General features: G+C 25.2%; 2 protein-coding genes across 2 annotated transcripts; both read right to left on the bottom strand.

The window, feature by feature from the left end:
- Positions 1–439: 439 nt before the first annotated feature.
- LOC126901497 (protein obstructor-E-like) lies at positions 440–8,835 on the bottom strand. The gene is made up of 6 exons (XM_050677975.1): positions 8,748–8,835; positions 8,580–8,688; positions 6,914–7,138; positions 4,082–4,279; positions 3,832–4,024; positions 440–854 (listed from the first exon to the last, which is right to left on the bottom strand). Exons 2-6 carry the CDS (start codon positions 8,623–8,625, stop codon positions 830–832), a joined length of 687 nt encoding a protein of 228 aa, XP_050533932.1. The 5' UTR covers positions 8,626–8,688; positions 8,748–8,835; the 3' UTR covers positions 440–829.
- A 2,156-nt stretch (positions 8,836–10,991) lies between these two features.
- Positions 10,992–14,881, bottom strand: LOC126901494 (protein obstructor-E-like). Its single transcript, XM_050677967.1, has 5 exons — positions 14,722–14,881; positions 14,418–14,642; positions 14,136–14,339; positions 11,353–11,566; positions 10,992–11,295 (listed from the first exon to the last, which is right to left on the bottom strand). The coding sequence occupies exons 1-5, from the start codon at positions 14,762–14,764 to the stop codon at positions 11,238–11,240; spliced, it is 744 nt and encodes a 247-aa protein (XP_050533924.1). The 5' UTR covers positions 14,765–14,881; the 3' UTR covers positions 10,992–11,237.
- Between the last annotated feature and the right edge of the window lie 1,780 nt (positions 14,882–16,661).

Genomic DNA, 16,661 nt, shown 5'->3' with positions numbered 1-16,661 from the left:
TATTTTAACATATAAGTTATTAAAATATACTAAATTTTTTAAGTAACCTTAACCAACTATAAGATACATATATTAGTATAGCAATATGATTTTCTATTCCTTTGTATTTTTATAATTGTCCTTCATAACATCAAAATTCATGATATCCATACTAAAAAATTCAAATATTATCAAGGTAATTATTATGAGTAGATAAAGGTTGAGCCTATATAATTGACCTGGTAAAAAAATACGTAAAATTTGTTATCTCTTTCCCAAATATTAAGTACCGATATACTAAACTTTATTAGTGATATAATTATGTTAACATATTATTCAACTTAATTTACTACCTAACACAGTTTTATAATTAAGTAATTTAAATTTATTTTAGATGTAATGTTCCTTAAATATAAATATGAGTCCGATATATGTCATTAGAAATAAAAACTAAAGTTAATATTAATAATTGATTATAATTTTATTTACATTTTATTAGAACTTAAATAACATTTTGTTACAATACAGCTTTTATATGAATCTGAAATACCTACAACTTTATTTGACACTTCGTTTTACTTTACAACTCTATTTATTATGGGTAATAAATATGTGACTAATCTTTTCAACCATTAAAGTAAATATTCAGTTGTTCGGAATAAAATAGAACTATAAGTAATACTTTGCATTATATATATTAATATAAGGATTACAGCAATAATTATTTTTTATTTATTTATATTGTCACTTTATCTTTAATTTTAAAGTAATATTTATTCATAGAGGATGAATAATCAATTTTTGACAGAAATTATGACAGAACATAGCTCAAATTTTCTAATTACACAATTTACTTTCTGTTTCTGTAGTGAGATCTGCAAAAAAAAAAATTAATAATATTAATATTAATATATAAAGGATGTCCCATAATGTTCTGACAAGTACACATAGTTTTATTACAGTAAATTGTCTGAACATTGTAGGATAATATATAAGGTTTTATTGTTGACCATTAAATTTTTCATAAGTAATAATAATCTTGAGAATTTTATTCTTTGATTTTATATACAATAAATGTAATATTAAATTATCATAATATAGATAGAAATTTTAATATTAATAATAATATAAGAATGAAAACCAAGATTATTATAAAATAAAAACTATTGTAGTTTCATTTTAAAGCCGTCATCAGGTTACTCAAATAAAAATAATAAATAAACATAAATATAAAAAACAGATGCACAGTGAGGTCGTGGCATAGTTGGGACGAATATAGATGATTAGAATCACTACTATAAAAAACGCTTCGATACAAATCTGTAGATAGTATTTAATTTTAAGAAATTGGCGGATTATATTAAAAGTAAAATGGATTCCTATTTTCTTACTTATATCCTGATTACTAGCCTTATGATTCATAATTATTATATATGAATAAATATTTATTATAGCAATAAATATAGTATAAAAATTGATATTTAATAATTATGTATTGTAATTTTGATGGAGAAATTGTAAGAAATTATAAAGTAGTTGTATATTTTGTAACTTATATGTCAAAAGTGTTAAAAAAATAATGTGGAAAAAAATAATTTTATATTGATTCGTTTTTTTGAGGTGACGGTTGAAAGTTGAATTATAAACGTACTAAGTTAAAAAAAAAATGTCTATTAGAATATTTTTTAGCTTCGATGCTAAGCTTAGAAGGTATTGGTTTTACTATGATGTGTTTTTTTTTTGTGTCTATTACCACTTTTCTCAGTCCTCACTGAACGGATTTCTTTCAACAATACGTCAAAAGATCACAAATCGTATCTAGTCGAAACATTATCCTCAAAAATTGAAAAAATTTCCCATGTTCCCCGTAAATGGGAAAACCTCCAAAAAAATTACAAATTTAAAAATCGCTAATTTTAGAAATTTTTTCAATTTTTTTTACTAAAAACTGCCATAACATTTTTAAAAATGAACATATCAATATAATTTTTTTTTTATAGATGCTTGATGTCTTCACCTATCATTTGGTATATTATTTCTATAAATTTAACGCTTTACCTACCCACAGAGGGGGATTTAAAATGACACCTTTTTCACAAAAAATTAATTTTTACAACTTAACTTTTGAAAGTGTTCCGGAAGGTCTGACACTTTTATATATATCTTAAATTTGAAGGTCATGTAATAAAATTAATTATGGAATAAAAAATTTCGGACTTTATTTTATTTTCATGGTAAAAATGGCTACCAAATGCAATTTTTGTGTGAAAATTCTCGATTTTATTTTTTACATATTTAACTTTATAATGCTATAACTTATTGAAAAGTGTATGGATCAACACAATTTTTTTATGAGAAATATTATTTTTTAATAATTTCTTTTTCATTCAGGATATTAATAAGGAAATAGCAGATCATGTAGCTTTTGGAATAATCCACCAATTTTTTAAAATTAAACACTATGTACAAATTTGCATCGAATGTCTTTTATGATAGTGATTTTAATCACTGTCAGATATCATTATACTTGATCCAACTATGCCACGTCACCACTGTGCCGCGACCACCCTGTGCTGGGTTTTTTAAAGTTAGATATGATTTTAAGATATGTTTAGAATCAAAATAAATATTTTCGAGTAAAAAATTATGGGGAATTTTTTCTCCTAATTTCAGTAATTAGACAATGCACTTCCGGGACGATAAAATGGGCAATTTAAGCTAGTTAAAATTTTCAAAGTCGATTTTTTCATATTAGGAATTAATGTTTAAATTTATATTTAATGTAGATTGCATTCATATAACATTTATGAAAATAGATGACCTCAAATTAAAACCATTCTCTGTAATACTTTTAAAAAGTATATCAAATAAAAGGAATTTTTATAAAATGATTAAAAATGAAACAAAACATTTTAGCACAACAGCACAATTATTTTTTTTTAATTTATAGTATGTAACATAAACTTTAATTTAATTGTGTTTAAAGGACACAGTATTTACAAAAGATTTTGAAGAGTTAAATTTGTGGGCAAAAGTCACTATTTTGAATTTTTTTTTTATCCCTTTACTTGCTCAAAGGCCTCTCTGTTCGCAGATAAAGGGTTATACTTAAAACATATATATATATATATATATATATATCAAATAAAATAAAAATAACTAAGATACTTTTTATAGAAAAATTATTTTGATGCGTTCATTTTTCAAATAGTTATGACAGTTTTAAGGAAAAAAGTTTTAAAAATTTCGAAATATACCGATTTAAAAAATCATATTTTTTTGTAAATTTCCACTATATACAGGGTTACAGGGAAAAGTTTTCAATTTTTGAGGGTAAAGTTTTCAACTAGTTATGACTTGTAAACTTCTGACGTATCATCAAGAAAATTGGTCAAGTGAAAAGTGATAAAAGTAATGACAAATACAACTATAACAATAATTTATAATTAAATTATTATGTAATACATAAATACATCATGGTAAAATTAATATCATTTTAGCTTGGCATTGAAACTAAAAAAACTGAAAACACCTTGACGATTATAAAAACAAACAAAAGATTACGCTAATCAAATTATATAAAAAGTATAAAATTTGTATAAAAATGGGTAAATTATAAAAATATGATGCAAGTATAAATTTCACTAATCTGATAATTCATTTGAGCAGCCAATTTAGTCGTTAAAATGGCGAGCTTTAAGTGTTTATAACAATATAAATAAAATAAATAATAATATCAAAATAGACTTATGTTCTTTTGTTCACGTGGCATCTAAATATACTTTCAATTTTTTACGCGCAAATAAATAATAATTGATTGAATATTATGATACATTTCAATATAATACATACTCTTGTTCAACGCAAGTCAATGATGACTCATCCAAAATGCTTCCTTCGCCGCAAGATATCAATCTAGGATGTCCATTGACACAGGTAATAAGTCTGTGTGGATCTCCAGGAATGGGAAATCTTGGGTAAGGTTCGAATTTAGCTGAAACCGAGTGTGGATCTACTTTTTCCGGGCAATTGAAACCGACAATTGCTGTAATAAAGTGCTATATGTAATTAAATAGTAAATTTAATGTCAGCGTAAATATACCTGAAGGATTACATCCTAAATCGACTAAAGCATCAGGCCAATTACATTTTTTAATTCTATCATCATATGCTAATCCTGGTTCGCACGGCAAACTGTATGCTTCACCATATTCACATTTTACGTAATTGGTACTACAGACATTTCCGTCAGAAAACAATCCAAACTGATATTCACATCCAGGAGAACTAACAGGAACAACTGCGAATAGAAGTTAATTACAATTTTTGGTTTTGGGATAATTGTGTGATAACATAAACTTCTTGTTAAAATCAAATTATATTAACCTCTGAAATATGAAGCATAATTATATTTTTGGTAATCTAAGTGTTAGAATTTGCACTTTATTCATTATTGGTAAAAATTAAAAAAAAAAATTTAAGAGGCACGGATTCTGGGCGGGGTAGGGATGACTGCTCTTGACTGTCATAATATTTACTTATATTACTTTTAGAGTAAAGTTTTAACTTTTTATTGTTCATAAATTAATTTTATATAAGATTATGCATAAAATCTCTATCATGGCGAACGCAAACTAATATTCACACTGACAACTGACAAATTTATGTCTTTCATTGTTTTGTCCTAAAATAGGACCTGATTACAAAAATTACAAAAATGTCAAAACATCACTTGCGTGTATAAAAATAAATTATTAAACCGCCTCTGTCGCTAACACAAGCTGGATCTGCGAGTGATTTTTATAGTTGTAGAGGAACCACTCAAGGAATAATAATTTTGATAATTTCCGTTTTTCACATGCTTTTAGAAGTCATAACACGTTTTACTTTCGAGNGTCAAAACATCACTTGCGTGTATAAAAATAAATTATTAAACCACCTCTGTCGCTAACACAAGTTGGATCTGCGAGTGATTTTTATAGTTGTAAAGGAACCACTCAAGGAATAATAATTTTGATAATTTCCGTTTTTCACATGCTTTTAGAAGTCATAACACGTTTTACTTTCGAGNATAAGTTAATTACAATTTTTGGTTTTGGGATAATTGTGTGATAACATAAACTTCTTGTTAAAATAAAATTATATTAACCTCTGAAATATGAAGTATAATTATATTTTTGGTAATCTAAGTGTTAAGAATTTGCACTTTATTCATTATTGGTAAAAATTAAAAAAAAAAATTTAATAGGCACGGATTCTGGGAGGGGTAGGGATGACTCTTCTTGACTGTCATAATATTTACTTATATTACTTTTAGAGTAAAGCTTTAACTTTTTATTGTTCATAAATTAATTTTATATAAGATTATACATAAAATCTCTATCACAGCGAACGCAGACTAATATTCACACTGACAACTGACAAATTTATGTCTTTTATTGTTTTGTCCTAAAATAGGACCTGATTACAAAAATTACATTTATGTTTCTATATAGCGTTTTAATTCATTGAGTTGGTAAATAGTGCGGGTAGATAGAGATCGCACTGGTGAATATTCAAAATGCACACTTCATCTATATATTTATTTTATGTATCAAAATTCTCGAAAGTCAAAAATTACTTATCCCAAAGTTTTTATCGACCCATCAAATTAAAAAAAATAGTTAAAAATGGCTATTATAAAATTTTTTATTTTTCTTATTAGAAATAAACAATAAAAAATGTGCTTTTAAGGTAGCCCAAGCTCTAAAATATAAAAATTAAAAAAAAATAAAAAATACAATATAATAAAATTTTTAATATTTTTTAGTTTTTTAAATTAATAATATTTTTAATATAGTTTTAATTTTACTTGATTAAAAAATACAAGTGACGCAAAATACTTGCTGGATAAAAAATCATTAAAAATGTCAAAACATCACTTGCGTGTATAAAAATAAATTATTAAACCACCTCTGTCGCTAACACAAGTTGGATCTGCGAGTGATTTTTATAGTTGTAAAGGAACCACTCAAGGAATAATAATTTTGATAATTTCCGTTTTTCACATGCTTTTAGAAGTCATAACACGTTTTACTTTCGAGGACATTGTTTTTCTATTAATTGAATATCAATTATTCAAATTGAATTGTATTTATTTATGTTGCCAGAATTAATGAAGTACGTAACTTGTTTTATTTAATCATAAAAGAATTTTAATTCACCATAGAACATGGTTTTACGTAAAGACAATATATGAGTTGTTCAGTTGTAAAATTCGCATGTCAAAATATTTTTTATTTTGCTTTTTCTAATCTAGTTATAAGGTTTTTTGTCAAGTAAAAGTAAAATGATAAAAACAACTACTAGTTATATACACACATATATATAAATATAATTTGAGCTATTTCGAGTTTAGAATGAGATTAATTTATCATTTTTTTGTGACTAAACCATTTATAATTTACATATATTATTATATGATACTCGATAATGTATTCGACTTACGATCAGCTTTGCGCTTGTCACAATGAACAGCCCAATGGTAATTACAGTGGTGATGAACAGCACCTTTGCCATCGTACAACAAACCATTTCCGCATTGTTCCAAAGTCAATGTGCCGTTTGTGCATAAGTAAAACTGATCACACAACTCGGGATGAGGGTATGTCTGTTCTCCATACTGTTCTGGGCACTGAGACGCTTGTTCGTTATGTTGCTGACACTGCACCACNCCAAATATTTTTTATTTTGCTTTTTCTAATCTAGTTATAAGGTTTTTTGTCGAGTAAAAGTAAAATTATAAAAACAACTACTAGTTATATGCACACACGTATATAAATATAATTTGAGCTATTTCGAGTTTAGAGGAAGATTAATTTATCTTTTTTTGTGACTAAACCATTTATAATTTACATATATTATTATATGATACTCGATAATGTATTCGACTTACGATCAGCTTTGCGCTTGTCACAATGAACAGCCCAATGGTAATTACAGTGGTGATGAACAGCACCTTTGCCATCGTACAACAAACCATTTCCGCATTGTTCCAAAGTCAATGTGCCGTTTGTGCATAAGTAAAACTGATCACACAACTCGGGATGAGGGTATGTCTGTTCTCCATACTGTTCTGGGCACTGTGACGCTTGTTCGTTATGTTGCTGACACTGCACCACTAGAACCATTTAAAATTTAAGACTGATTAATATACATACTTTTAATGATATTTCATTTGTGGCGGGTCGATTTTTATTAAATTGTTTAATTTTTACAAGTTCTTGTACTATCTAAGTTTATTGTACTTAACTCAGGCTGTTTAATAATCACCATTTAAACCACAAAAAGACTTAAAATGATGACTTTCATTTCAGTAGATTTGGGATGTAACATATTGCAAAGTCCTTTCGCTAAAATTATTCCAATTTTTCATATTCATTCAAACTCGNGTGACGCTTGTTCGTTATGTTGCTGACACTGCACCACTAAAACCATTTAAAATTTATGACTGATTAATATACATACTTTTAATGATATTTCATTTGTGGCTGGTTGATTTTTATTAAATTGTTTAATTTTTACAAGTTCTTGTACTATTAACGGCAAATCTAAGTTTATTGTACTTAACTCTTGCTGTTTAATAATCAACATTTAAACCATAAAAAGACTTAAAATAATGACTTCCATTTCAGTAGATTTGGGATGTAACATATTGCAAAGTCCTTTCGCTAAAATTATTCCAATTTTTCATATTCATTCAAACTCGTTGTTGAGGGGAGGAACATTTTAAGATTACGCGAGTTCAACTTTCTCCTGGCGAAAATCACCTCGATACGTGCTCGTGTTATTACTTTGTAAACGCTAACTTGACAACAGACGTGTTCCACCGCCCCTGGTTTATGCATTAGATAAATAAAAAACGCTTCGGGCTAACATTTTTTGTTCCAATCTGTCAGAATACGCGCCTAAGATCGACGACATAGCACTTCGGTGTTGCATAATCTCGCAAACACAATACATTTCTGATGTAACGTTCATGGGATTGTTCCTAGATAATTATATGTACACGTCTAGTAACCTATAGATGCTGTTTAAGTATTTTTTTTAATTTATTAGCACTCATTAAGCACTAATTTTTGTTTAAATTTGAAAGTTTATAATTTATAAACTTTCAAATTTGATGTTATCAATTATAAAAACAAATGAATAACTTACATAAGTAATTTATTTTTATTTTTTATGGCTTTTCGAGGCAAATATTTTTCATATTTTTTTATTTTAAATATATTTTTAATTTTAAAGAATATTAGCCCCAAGTGATTATTTCTTATTACACATAAGTATCACTTGCGAATTACTCTTAAAAAATAAATATAAATGCAGGTATTTAACGTATATTTTTCTAGATGAAATGAATGAATTATTTATTAATATATCAATACTTTAACGGTACATGGTTTAAAAATGAAATATTTGATGACTTTTATGTCTGTGAGTTACAAATGATCATTTTATTTACTGTAAAGTAATACTAATAAAATTATTTTTAATCTCACCATAAATCAAATTAACAATAAATCTTAGTTTTAATTGAAATGTAAAATTTGAATTTCACTCACCTGTTTGAAGCAGAAAAACTGCAAGCAATGTCCATATAACGATCATTTTGCACAATTAATATATTACAAACAAATTAGACCTGACAAACAATCGACGGTTTCTATTACACTGTTGGCAAAATAATAATAAAATATAATCATAAGATACGGCACGTGACAAATACTTACTTGTGTATATACTAAGATACCTTTCACCAGAAGCGCTCCAATCGAATCTGCTTCAGACTGAATGATCTTGAACCACTGCTTGGTACAGCGGATGCTGTAAGAACGCTAATGTACCAGTACCATTAAGCGGTATATCAAGTAATTTTTAATTAGTTTTCTCACCTTCACATAACTATTTCGTTCGATCATTTCTGTATAAATCATAAATTTTACAAAAGTTGATTTTTTGTGAGAAATATTTTTCTAAATTACATTCTATTATTTTCTTAACAAAAAAACTTCAATATCTTGACTCGATGAAGATTAATTAAATTCATCATGCGTACAAAATAATATTAATTATCAGTTAATCATTAAAAAATATATTTTTCTGATAACTTTTGATAGGTTTACTCGACTCTGCTAAAATTTTTTTAAATAATTTTATGAAAAAAATAGAAAATATTATTTTTGTAACTTTTTTAAATTAATAAACAAGATAATATTGGTTAACTTTTAGCGTAATGAATATTTTTGAAATACTACCCATTTGACCAAGATATCTAATAATATTATTTTTTCTCATAAATATAAACTTTAGTCATAAAATCTTTATAAATATATTATGGTTTGACTTTTTATTTTAATCAATGATAAGAAAAGCTTAATTTTTTTAATTGTATTTATTTAAATTATAGTAATCATGTAAAACCTATACTAAATTCAAGGAGGAACAAAAAATGAATGAACCAAAATTTCATTTAATAAAAAATTATTTTGATAAGCTATAATAAAAATAATTGAGGACTATAATATTATAATTACGAAGTAATAATTGAAATTTTAAGATAATTTTTTTTTTCATATATTTAGTAAAAAAAAAAATGTAACATTTTATTTTTACTAAATTTAATCTTTAAACATTAAATGTACATAAAATACAAACGGATACAAATGTGATCTTGAAACTTAAGATTATTTTAAAAAATATCAATCAATATCAATGTTTTATAATTAGTTTAATTTGTTTGCATATTTTAAAATTTGAATTTTATCCGACAAGAAATGATTTTTGAAGAAATATAAATCTGAATTTTTTGTTACTTTAATAGTTAAATATGTTTACTTTTTTTATATTGAATTTATATTTTTGAAAACCTGACTGAAATATTAAATCTTAGATTTAATAAAAAAAATACTATATTTTTAGTTTTAAATTTAATTTAAATTCAACATGATTTCATTCAGTTAATAATTTGAACATACCGTAATTTGATATTTTAATAATTGATTTATATTATTTATTTGAAAATTACATATAACTATTAGAGTATTAAAAAAATGTATGAATCACACTAAAATAAGAAAAAATAGATAGCATATCATTTTACTTTATAATTTATTGGTAAAATGGATAAGATTAATTAAAAATAAACATTTAAAACCAAAAAAAAATGATCAACATATGTATGAAAATTAGAAATACATTTTAAAAATGTTTAGCTTCTTTTATACTTAATGCTAATACGTACTTATATATATATAACTCAATTAATTAGGGCTCATCTAAAAATCTGTTAGATTGCAACAACTTATAATAGAGCATTACTGTGTGTTATACACACATTTAATTATCATTTGAACAGTATTTAAGAAATCGAATATAAATTAGGATTAACGAGCAATTATTTTTAACTTTAGGAGTAGCGCCTTCGAAGAGATAGAAAATTGTGATCCTTCGACATATCGCTGAACGAAATCAATACAATAGGAGCTGAGTGGTTGTAGTAACAAACACAAAATAAAAAACTATAAACTATAGCTAATGCCTTTTTAGTGTTGTATCACAGCTAAAAGGATATCTGTTCGGACTTTCTTATAAAAAACGAATATATGACGAAATAATTTGAATAATTAGGTTAATTGTTTAATTGGTTATAATTTATTTGATAAATATATAGAATCTAGTACGAGGTTGTCAGCAAGTGCAATTTAATTCTTGATTATAAATAATCATGAAATTCACAACATTATTCAAAGAGAACAATTATTTTCTCATAAAATAAGATTGATGAACTTCGAGCGTGTGAAAGTATATTCGAATATTGGAGTGAATGTGTTGTAAACTTTTACTCTCATAAATTTTCAAGGTTCAAAGCCAATTTACAATTATTTTATTTTCATTAAACTTTGAATGGCTCTTATTTTTATATTAAATTATAAATATATTGTTTATAAACAAATAATGCAATGAATTACAGAACGATAAAAAAAAAAATTATTGTATATTCAATTGTATGTTATAAAATTATAAATAGATAAATTATTGTACAATGGAAAATAATATTTTAAGATCCAAATAGGTCATTTCATGACCAGAGATTATTCCATCAAAAAATCATCATTAGTATTTATCTACTCAAATGATGTACACAGCTATACATATTATAATTAGTTATTTTATTTACATTTATATAATATATAAGACGTATTTGTAAATATTATATAAAATTAGTTCTTGGCACCTTTCTTTTCTTCTTCGTTTTCTGTAGTTTCATAATAGTTTTCACTAAAATACAAAACAAAATATGACAATCAAAATTTTAACAAAATTTTCAAAACTCACCATCCTGGTACGTTTTCAGGATCATCACATTTGAAAGACTCTTCATTATAAACTGACCCTGAGGAACAACTTCCGTATTGTGGTGTAACACCATTTCTACAAATGTAAAATTTAGCACAATCGTCAGGATGTGCAAAAGTAGGATGTGGTAATATTCGACCATTAGGTCCCATTACGTCTCCATCAGGACAAGAAAATCCGTCAGGAAGGACATCTGAAAGGTATTTATAAAGCAATATTCACAATTAAAGTTTTATTAATGTATTAATCTAATAAAAGTCGTTTCTAATTAATTAATAGATAAACGTTTGCCTAAGATGTAACCAGGAGAGTAGGTAAGTGTTAATTTGGGCGGTTCAAACCTCCATTACAAATATTTTAAGTGTGATAACATTATATTAAAAATAATAAGATGGGGGTTTTTAATTCAAACCTCTTCACTGAATAATCCATATCAATGTCCTTGAATATAACATGTATATAAGTTCTATTAATTTTACAGAATAGCAAAAGAACTCATTTTTTGTCATTTAAACTGCATTGAATAGTGATCGCAAATTTTCATAAAGTAATTTTTTTGTTGACTATATTACAAATTTAAGTTCATCAGTTTATGCTCAGCGCAATAATGAAAAATCTGTGTTTAATCTAAGCTAATTTTAATAAAAATATAAAATAGTGTAGCATCTTAAGTAACAAAACATTGAACAAAATTATATATTTCATATAAATTGTTTAAAGGAAAAGATTTTTTTTAAGCTTTTAATAATATAATACATTAAAACTTTATTACTATTACTATATAGCGATATAATGATTTTAAATCGGTAAATTTACAGAAATATATTTCTCCTATACACATATACTTATTGAAATTATTTCTGAATGTACTTCATGAATTTTAAAAATTGTTTAATTCGATAATTTTTTTTTGAACTATTGAACTGTTTTGAGTAAAAACAACTTTAACAAATATGAAATTGTATAAATTTCAATTTTAACTAAATCTTTTAATATTTTATGTATTTTCAGTAAATTTTAAATGTTTCAAGATGAAGAAGTAGTAACATATTATTTTACTATTTTAATGTAAGCACTAAGAATCATTAGTGTTAACGTTTTTCAATAAATGTTTCTCTTTCATAACAAACATTTTAATAGTTTTCTTTGGTAATAACGATTTCTCGAGATTTACGTTTAAAGATATGTCGCATAAAAAATTATTTCTTGAAAACAAAAATTAATTATTTAGTTAAAAAAAATATTTAAATTTACTAAATTGTAAATTTATTAATTGCATAAATACTAAAAATAGTTAAAATTAATTATGCCCTCAATATACACTAAAAAAAAAAAATTCTTAAATATTGATTTATTCTGAAAAATGTATTAAGGTAATTAATTTTTAAATATTTTAATGGTCTATACCTACACACAATAATTAATTTTTAATGAACACAATAAACAATTACGCAACTCATCAACACGTAATGAATAAATAATTTATTTTTACAACATGAAATGTCCATTTTATAACAATAGAATAGTTTATACGACACCTAATCTCGAAACCCCTAAACTGATTGTCATATAAAGTGTTAATATAAAATATCAGTAGCTTTAAACTAAGGTATTAATTTACTAAATATTTGAATAAAATAATATGAAAGAATCTGATTACATTACTTTGATTCAATATTATCTTCGAATTAAGTATAGAAGCAAATGATACTCTATTATATTGTGTTCATGGCTAGAAATAACTACTATTATCCAATGATTTATAATGTATGAGGAACTTACTTTTTGCTAGAAATAAAATTTACAAGATTTATTGTAAATAATCAATAATATTACACATGTCATATACATGTTTCGATGTCTTTACAAAATTAAAACAAAAAAAAGAGTTCAAATACATTATTGTTTCGACTAAGTATGTTTTAAGTTTAACTTATCATAACTATATAAAGTTTGAAAATAAAATTAAAAAAACGTTAAATCATTGTTATCTATAAATTATAAATAACTACCTAAACTTGCAAGTTACAAAAAGTAAAATTGATTAATATAGTTGTGGATAATAAGCCTAAATTGTATTAGGCTTAGTTTAAGGTCTAGCTAGTCCTTATTATCCGCACCTACTTTATTTTATACGACGTATTTATAGGTATTTATAATTTTCCTTTTTTTTTTTTAATTAGAATTTTTAATTTTTATAATTGCGATCTCGTTTTATTTATTGTTAAAATATCAACATTTAAGTTTTGATACATCTGAATATATAATTGTATATTTTCTTATAAAATGATCATTACACTCCTAAAAAATGTTCAAATTTTCGCACACGTCTACTGGAAGTTTCTAACGCATATAATGCAAGAAAAACGATCATAGTGATAAAAATGATATATTTGCGTAAGAATTTTCGATACATTATGTCAAAATTACACTATTTGTGTGTAAAATTAACATGCATTTTTGGATAATTTCTTACAAAGTAATATTTTTTAAGTTAATTTCATGAGTAGGTCATATGATTTGAAAAAATAAAGTTCATCAAATGTTCTTCATTATTATTAGTCTCCTCGTCAAAAAATTATGCTAAAGACGCATTACTTATTTATGTAATATACTAATCATTTTATCAATTATAAAAATATAAAAACTCGATGTTATCCATTTCTACACAATTGTTATGCAAGAAGTTGTTATTAAAGTTACTGGTCATTCGAAAGAATACAGGTCACAAAAAACTGAAAATAAATAAGACAATCTCGTACCTTTTTTTGTAGTTACGCATTGCCGTTTGCTATCGACCGGCCAAGCACAAGAACTTGCAGAGTCGTCATACACTAGACCCGGTGGACATGGCATTTCATTAGCGACACCTTCAACGCATTGTACAAACTTGTCGCAACTTCCTTCTTCCCAATGTTTATAAAATCCATTTGCTCGGGGACACCCTTTTGAGGGTTTAGGCTCCTCTATAAAATAAAAAAAAAATCATTAAAATCCATTTTTTAATCAACCATAAATATTCCCTTTGACGATCAAATACATACGCTGTACTGTTCTCTGACCACAGTCTACGTTAACAGAAGTATCACATTTTTCATGACTCGGATTACTGTCATCGAACAGTAAACCATCAGGGCATAACTTTTCCACAAGATCGCCATCCAAGGTGCAATGGTAGTACAGATCACATTGAACAGGGTCAGGATAGAAACCGGATTTTTTTGGGCATTGGAAATCAGTAGTGCTTTGGTCCTGTCCGACCGCAACTCCTATAAATTCAACAATCTCTATTTATACATTACCGACATATTTTTTGTTAATACTCTTGTGCCTCATGACACTACTTACCTGCGAACAGCACGAGAGCAGAGATTTGAACGTGTATGAGCATCTTAGGTAAAAGGCGAACGAGGTACGAATGGATGTGTACTCGTTTAACGCCAGGAAACTATAAAAATCTGAAACTAGTCGTCGAGGCCCCCGCAACAGACTTGTCGCGACCTCTGTGTGGCGTTATCAATAAGGTTTTTGAACTCCTACACTTAATATGAGAGATTTTTCAACAGTCTGTGAATATAATATCATAAAATTTCTGTGAAGATTCACAATACACTTACGTGATGAAGCCAAAAAAACAGTGCAAATGAAGTCATAATATTATTCAACGAGTATTACGTGTTTGTCCTACGTTATTTTTATCATTGGTATTCAAATGGCATTTTTCTGACATATTCCATCATTTTTTAATGTCATCGCAGATAATCGAATAACAAAGTGTCATTGACACATTCTTTTCCATTAAACAATAATTATTTTATTGCTTCAAATAAAAGATAATACAATTACTCCAATAATTTGAACTTACAGTATCTAATAGTACAAAATAAAAATAATTTTAGTAATTTTAAAAATAGATTTTCAACATATATTTATGTAGAAGTTAATATATGGATTAGGTCAAGAATTAAGTAATAAAATAATTCGTTGTTTTAGCCATATTATTTAAGTTTCATCTTTTTTATTTTGAGGAAGATTAAATTCCGTTATTATCATATTTAGTTTTTTTGTTGAGGCTTTTAGAAAAATATAAGATAAACTTATAATTCTTGTATATCAGTCCTTTAAGACTCAAATATTTGATATAATTATCTAAAAAAGGCAAAAGCAAATTAAATTTTACAAAACTTACATTAGAAAAACAATTTCGTCAATAATTCTATAAATAACTCATTAATTACGTCATATTATGTGTTATTATATATGTTAGTTTAATATTATAAAGAAAATACTACAATTGTATTACTAATAAATATTAATAATAATAAACAATAAATACATTTTACAGTATACGCCACTCAAAGTGAATGAAATTTAAACGTTACAACTTTTCTAAATAAACGAAAAAACAAAGAAAATATGATATATAATTTTTAAGTAGTTGTTTTTTGTGGTTTTAATAAATTTTATAAAATTTATAATTTTTTATTATACTTTTAATCTATGAAAATTAAATTAAGTTACATATTTCAAATTATTTAACAAAACATTTATTGATAAAATTCATGTTTTTTCTAATTACGTGACGCGGTTAATTATAATACATGAATTTGGTGAAAGTGACAAAAACTGGACTTCTGGTATTTTAGTAACTGGATAATCTAGTTTATAGATACAACTATTAACTAATAGTTTGACTAACACACAAACAGTATTGTATAAAAACTATGTATATAATTTATAGCTGTATGAAATAAGATTTATAATATTCCATTGTTTGTAAAAATAGCAGTATTTATTGGTATTTAAATAATGCGATTTTATCAGAAAGAATATACAAATAATAATAATAATATTTTATAAAATTACTTAAAAATATAAAAAGTGTGAATTTTAAAAGTTGATATATTTGAAAAAAAATTGAATATTATACATTTGTAACAGTAGGGAATTGTGGGGCAAAATGAAACTTGTATTTTAAAAAGTATTAATAAATTGAACCGAGTATAATTAAGTTTTGTACATATTTCTAAGTAAATATTGATATGTTCCTTTGCAATTGTTGTATTTGATATTATTAACAAATATCGAATGTGTCCCTCTAATGATGTAAAAATTGTATTATTTTTATTAAATAATTTTTGAAAATAAAATTTTGTTGGATTCGAAGTAAGTATATGGATTTAAAAATATATAATTAATTTTTTACTTTAAATATGTAAATTTAAGCAAATTTAAACTATACTATTAAAAATTATACTGAAGCAATATGAAATCATTGCTTATTATAT

Source organism: Daktulosphaira vitifoliae, unplaced genomic scaffold (genome assembly GCF_025091365.1).
Source record: "Daktulosphaira vitifoliae isolate Bord-2020 unplaced genomic scaffold, ASM2509136v1 Scaffold_3, whole genome shotgun sequence".
Lineage (NCBI taxonomy): Eukaryota > Metazoa > Arthropoda > Insecta > Hemiptera > Phylloxeridae > Daktulosphaira > Daktulosphaira vitifoliae.
The sequence above is the reverse complement of the archived record's forward strand: the minus strand, read 5'-3'. Positions and strand labels throughout refer to the sequence as shown.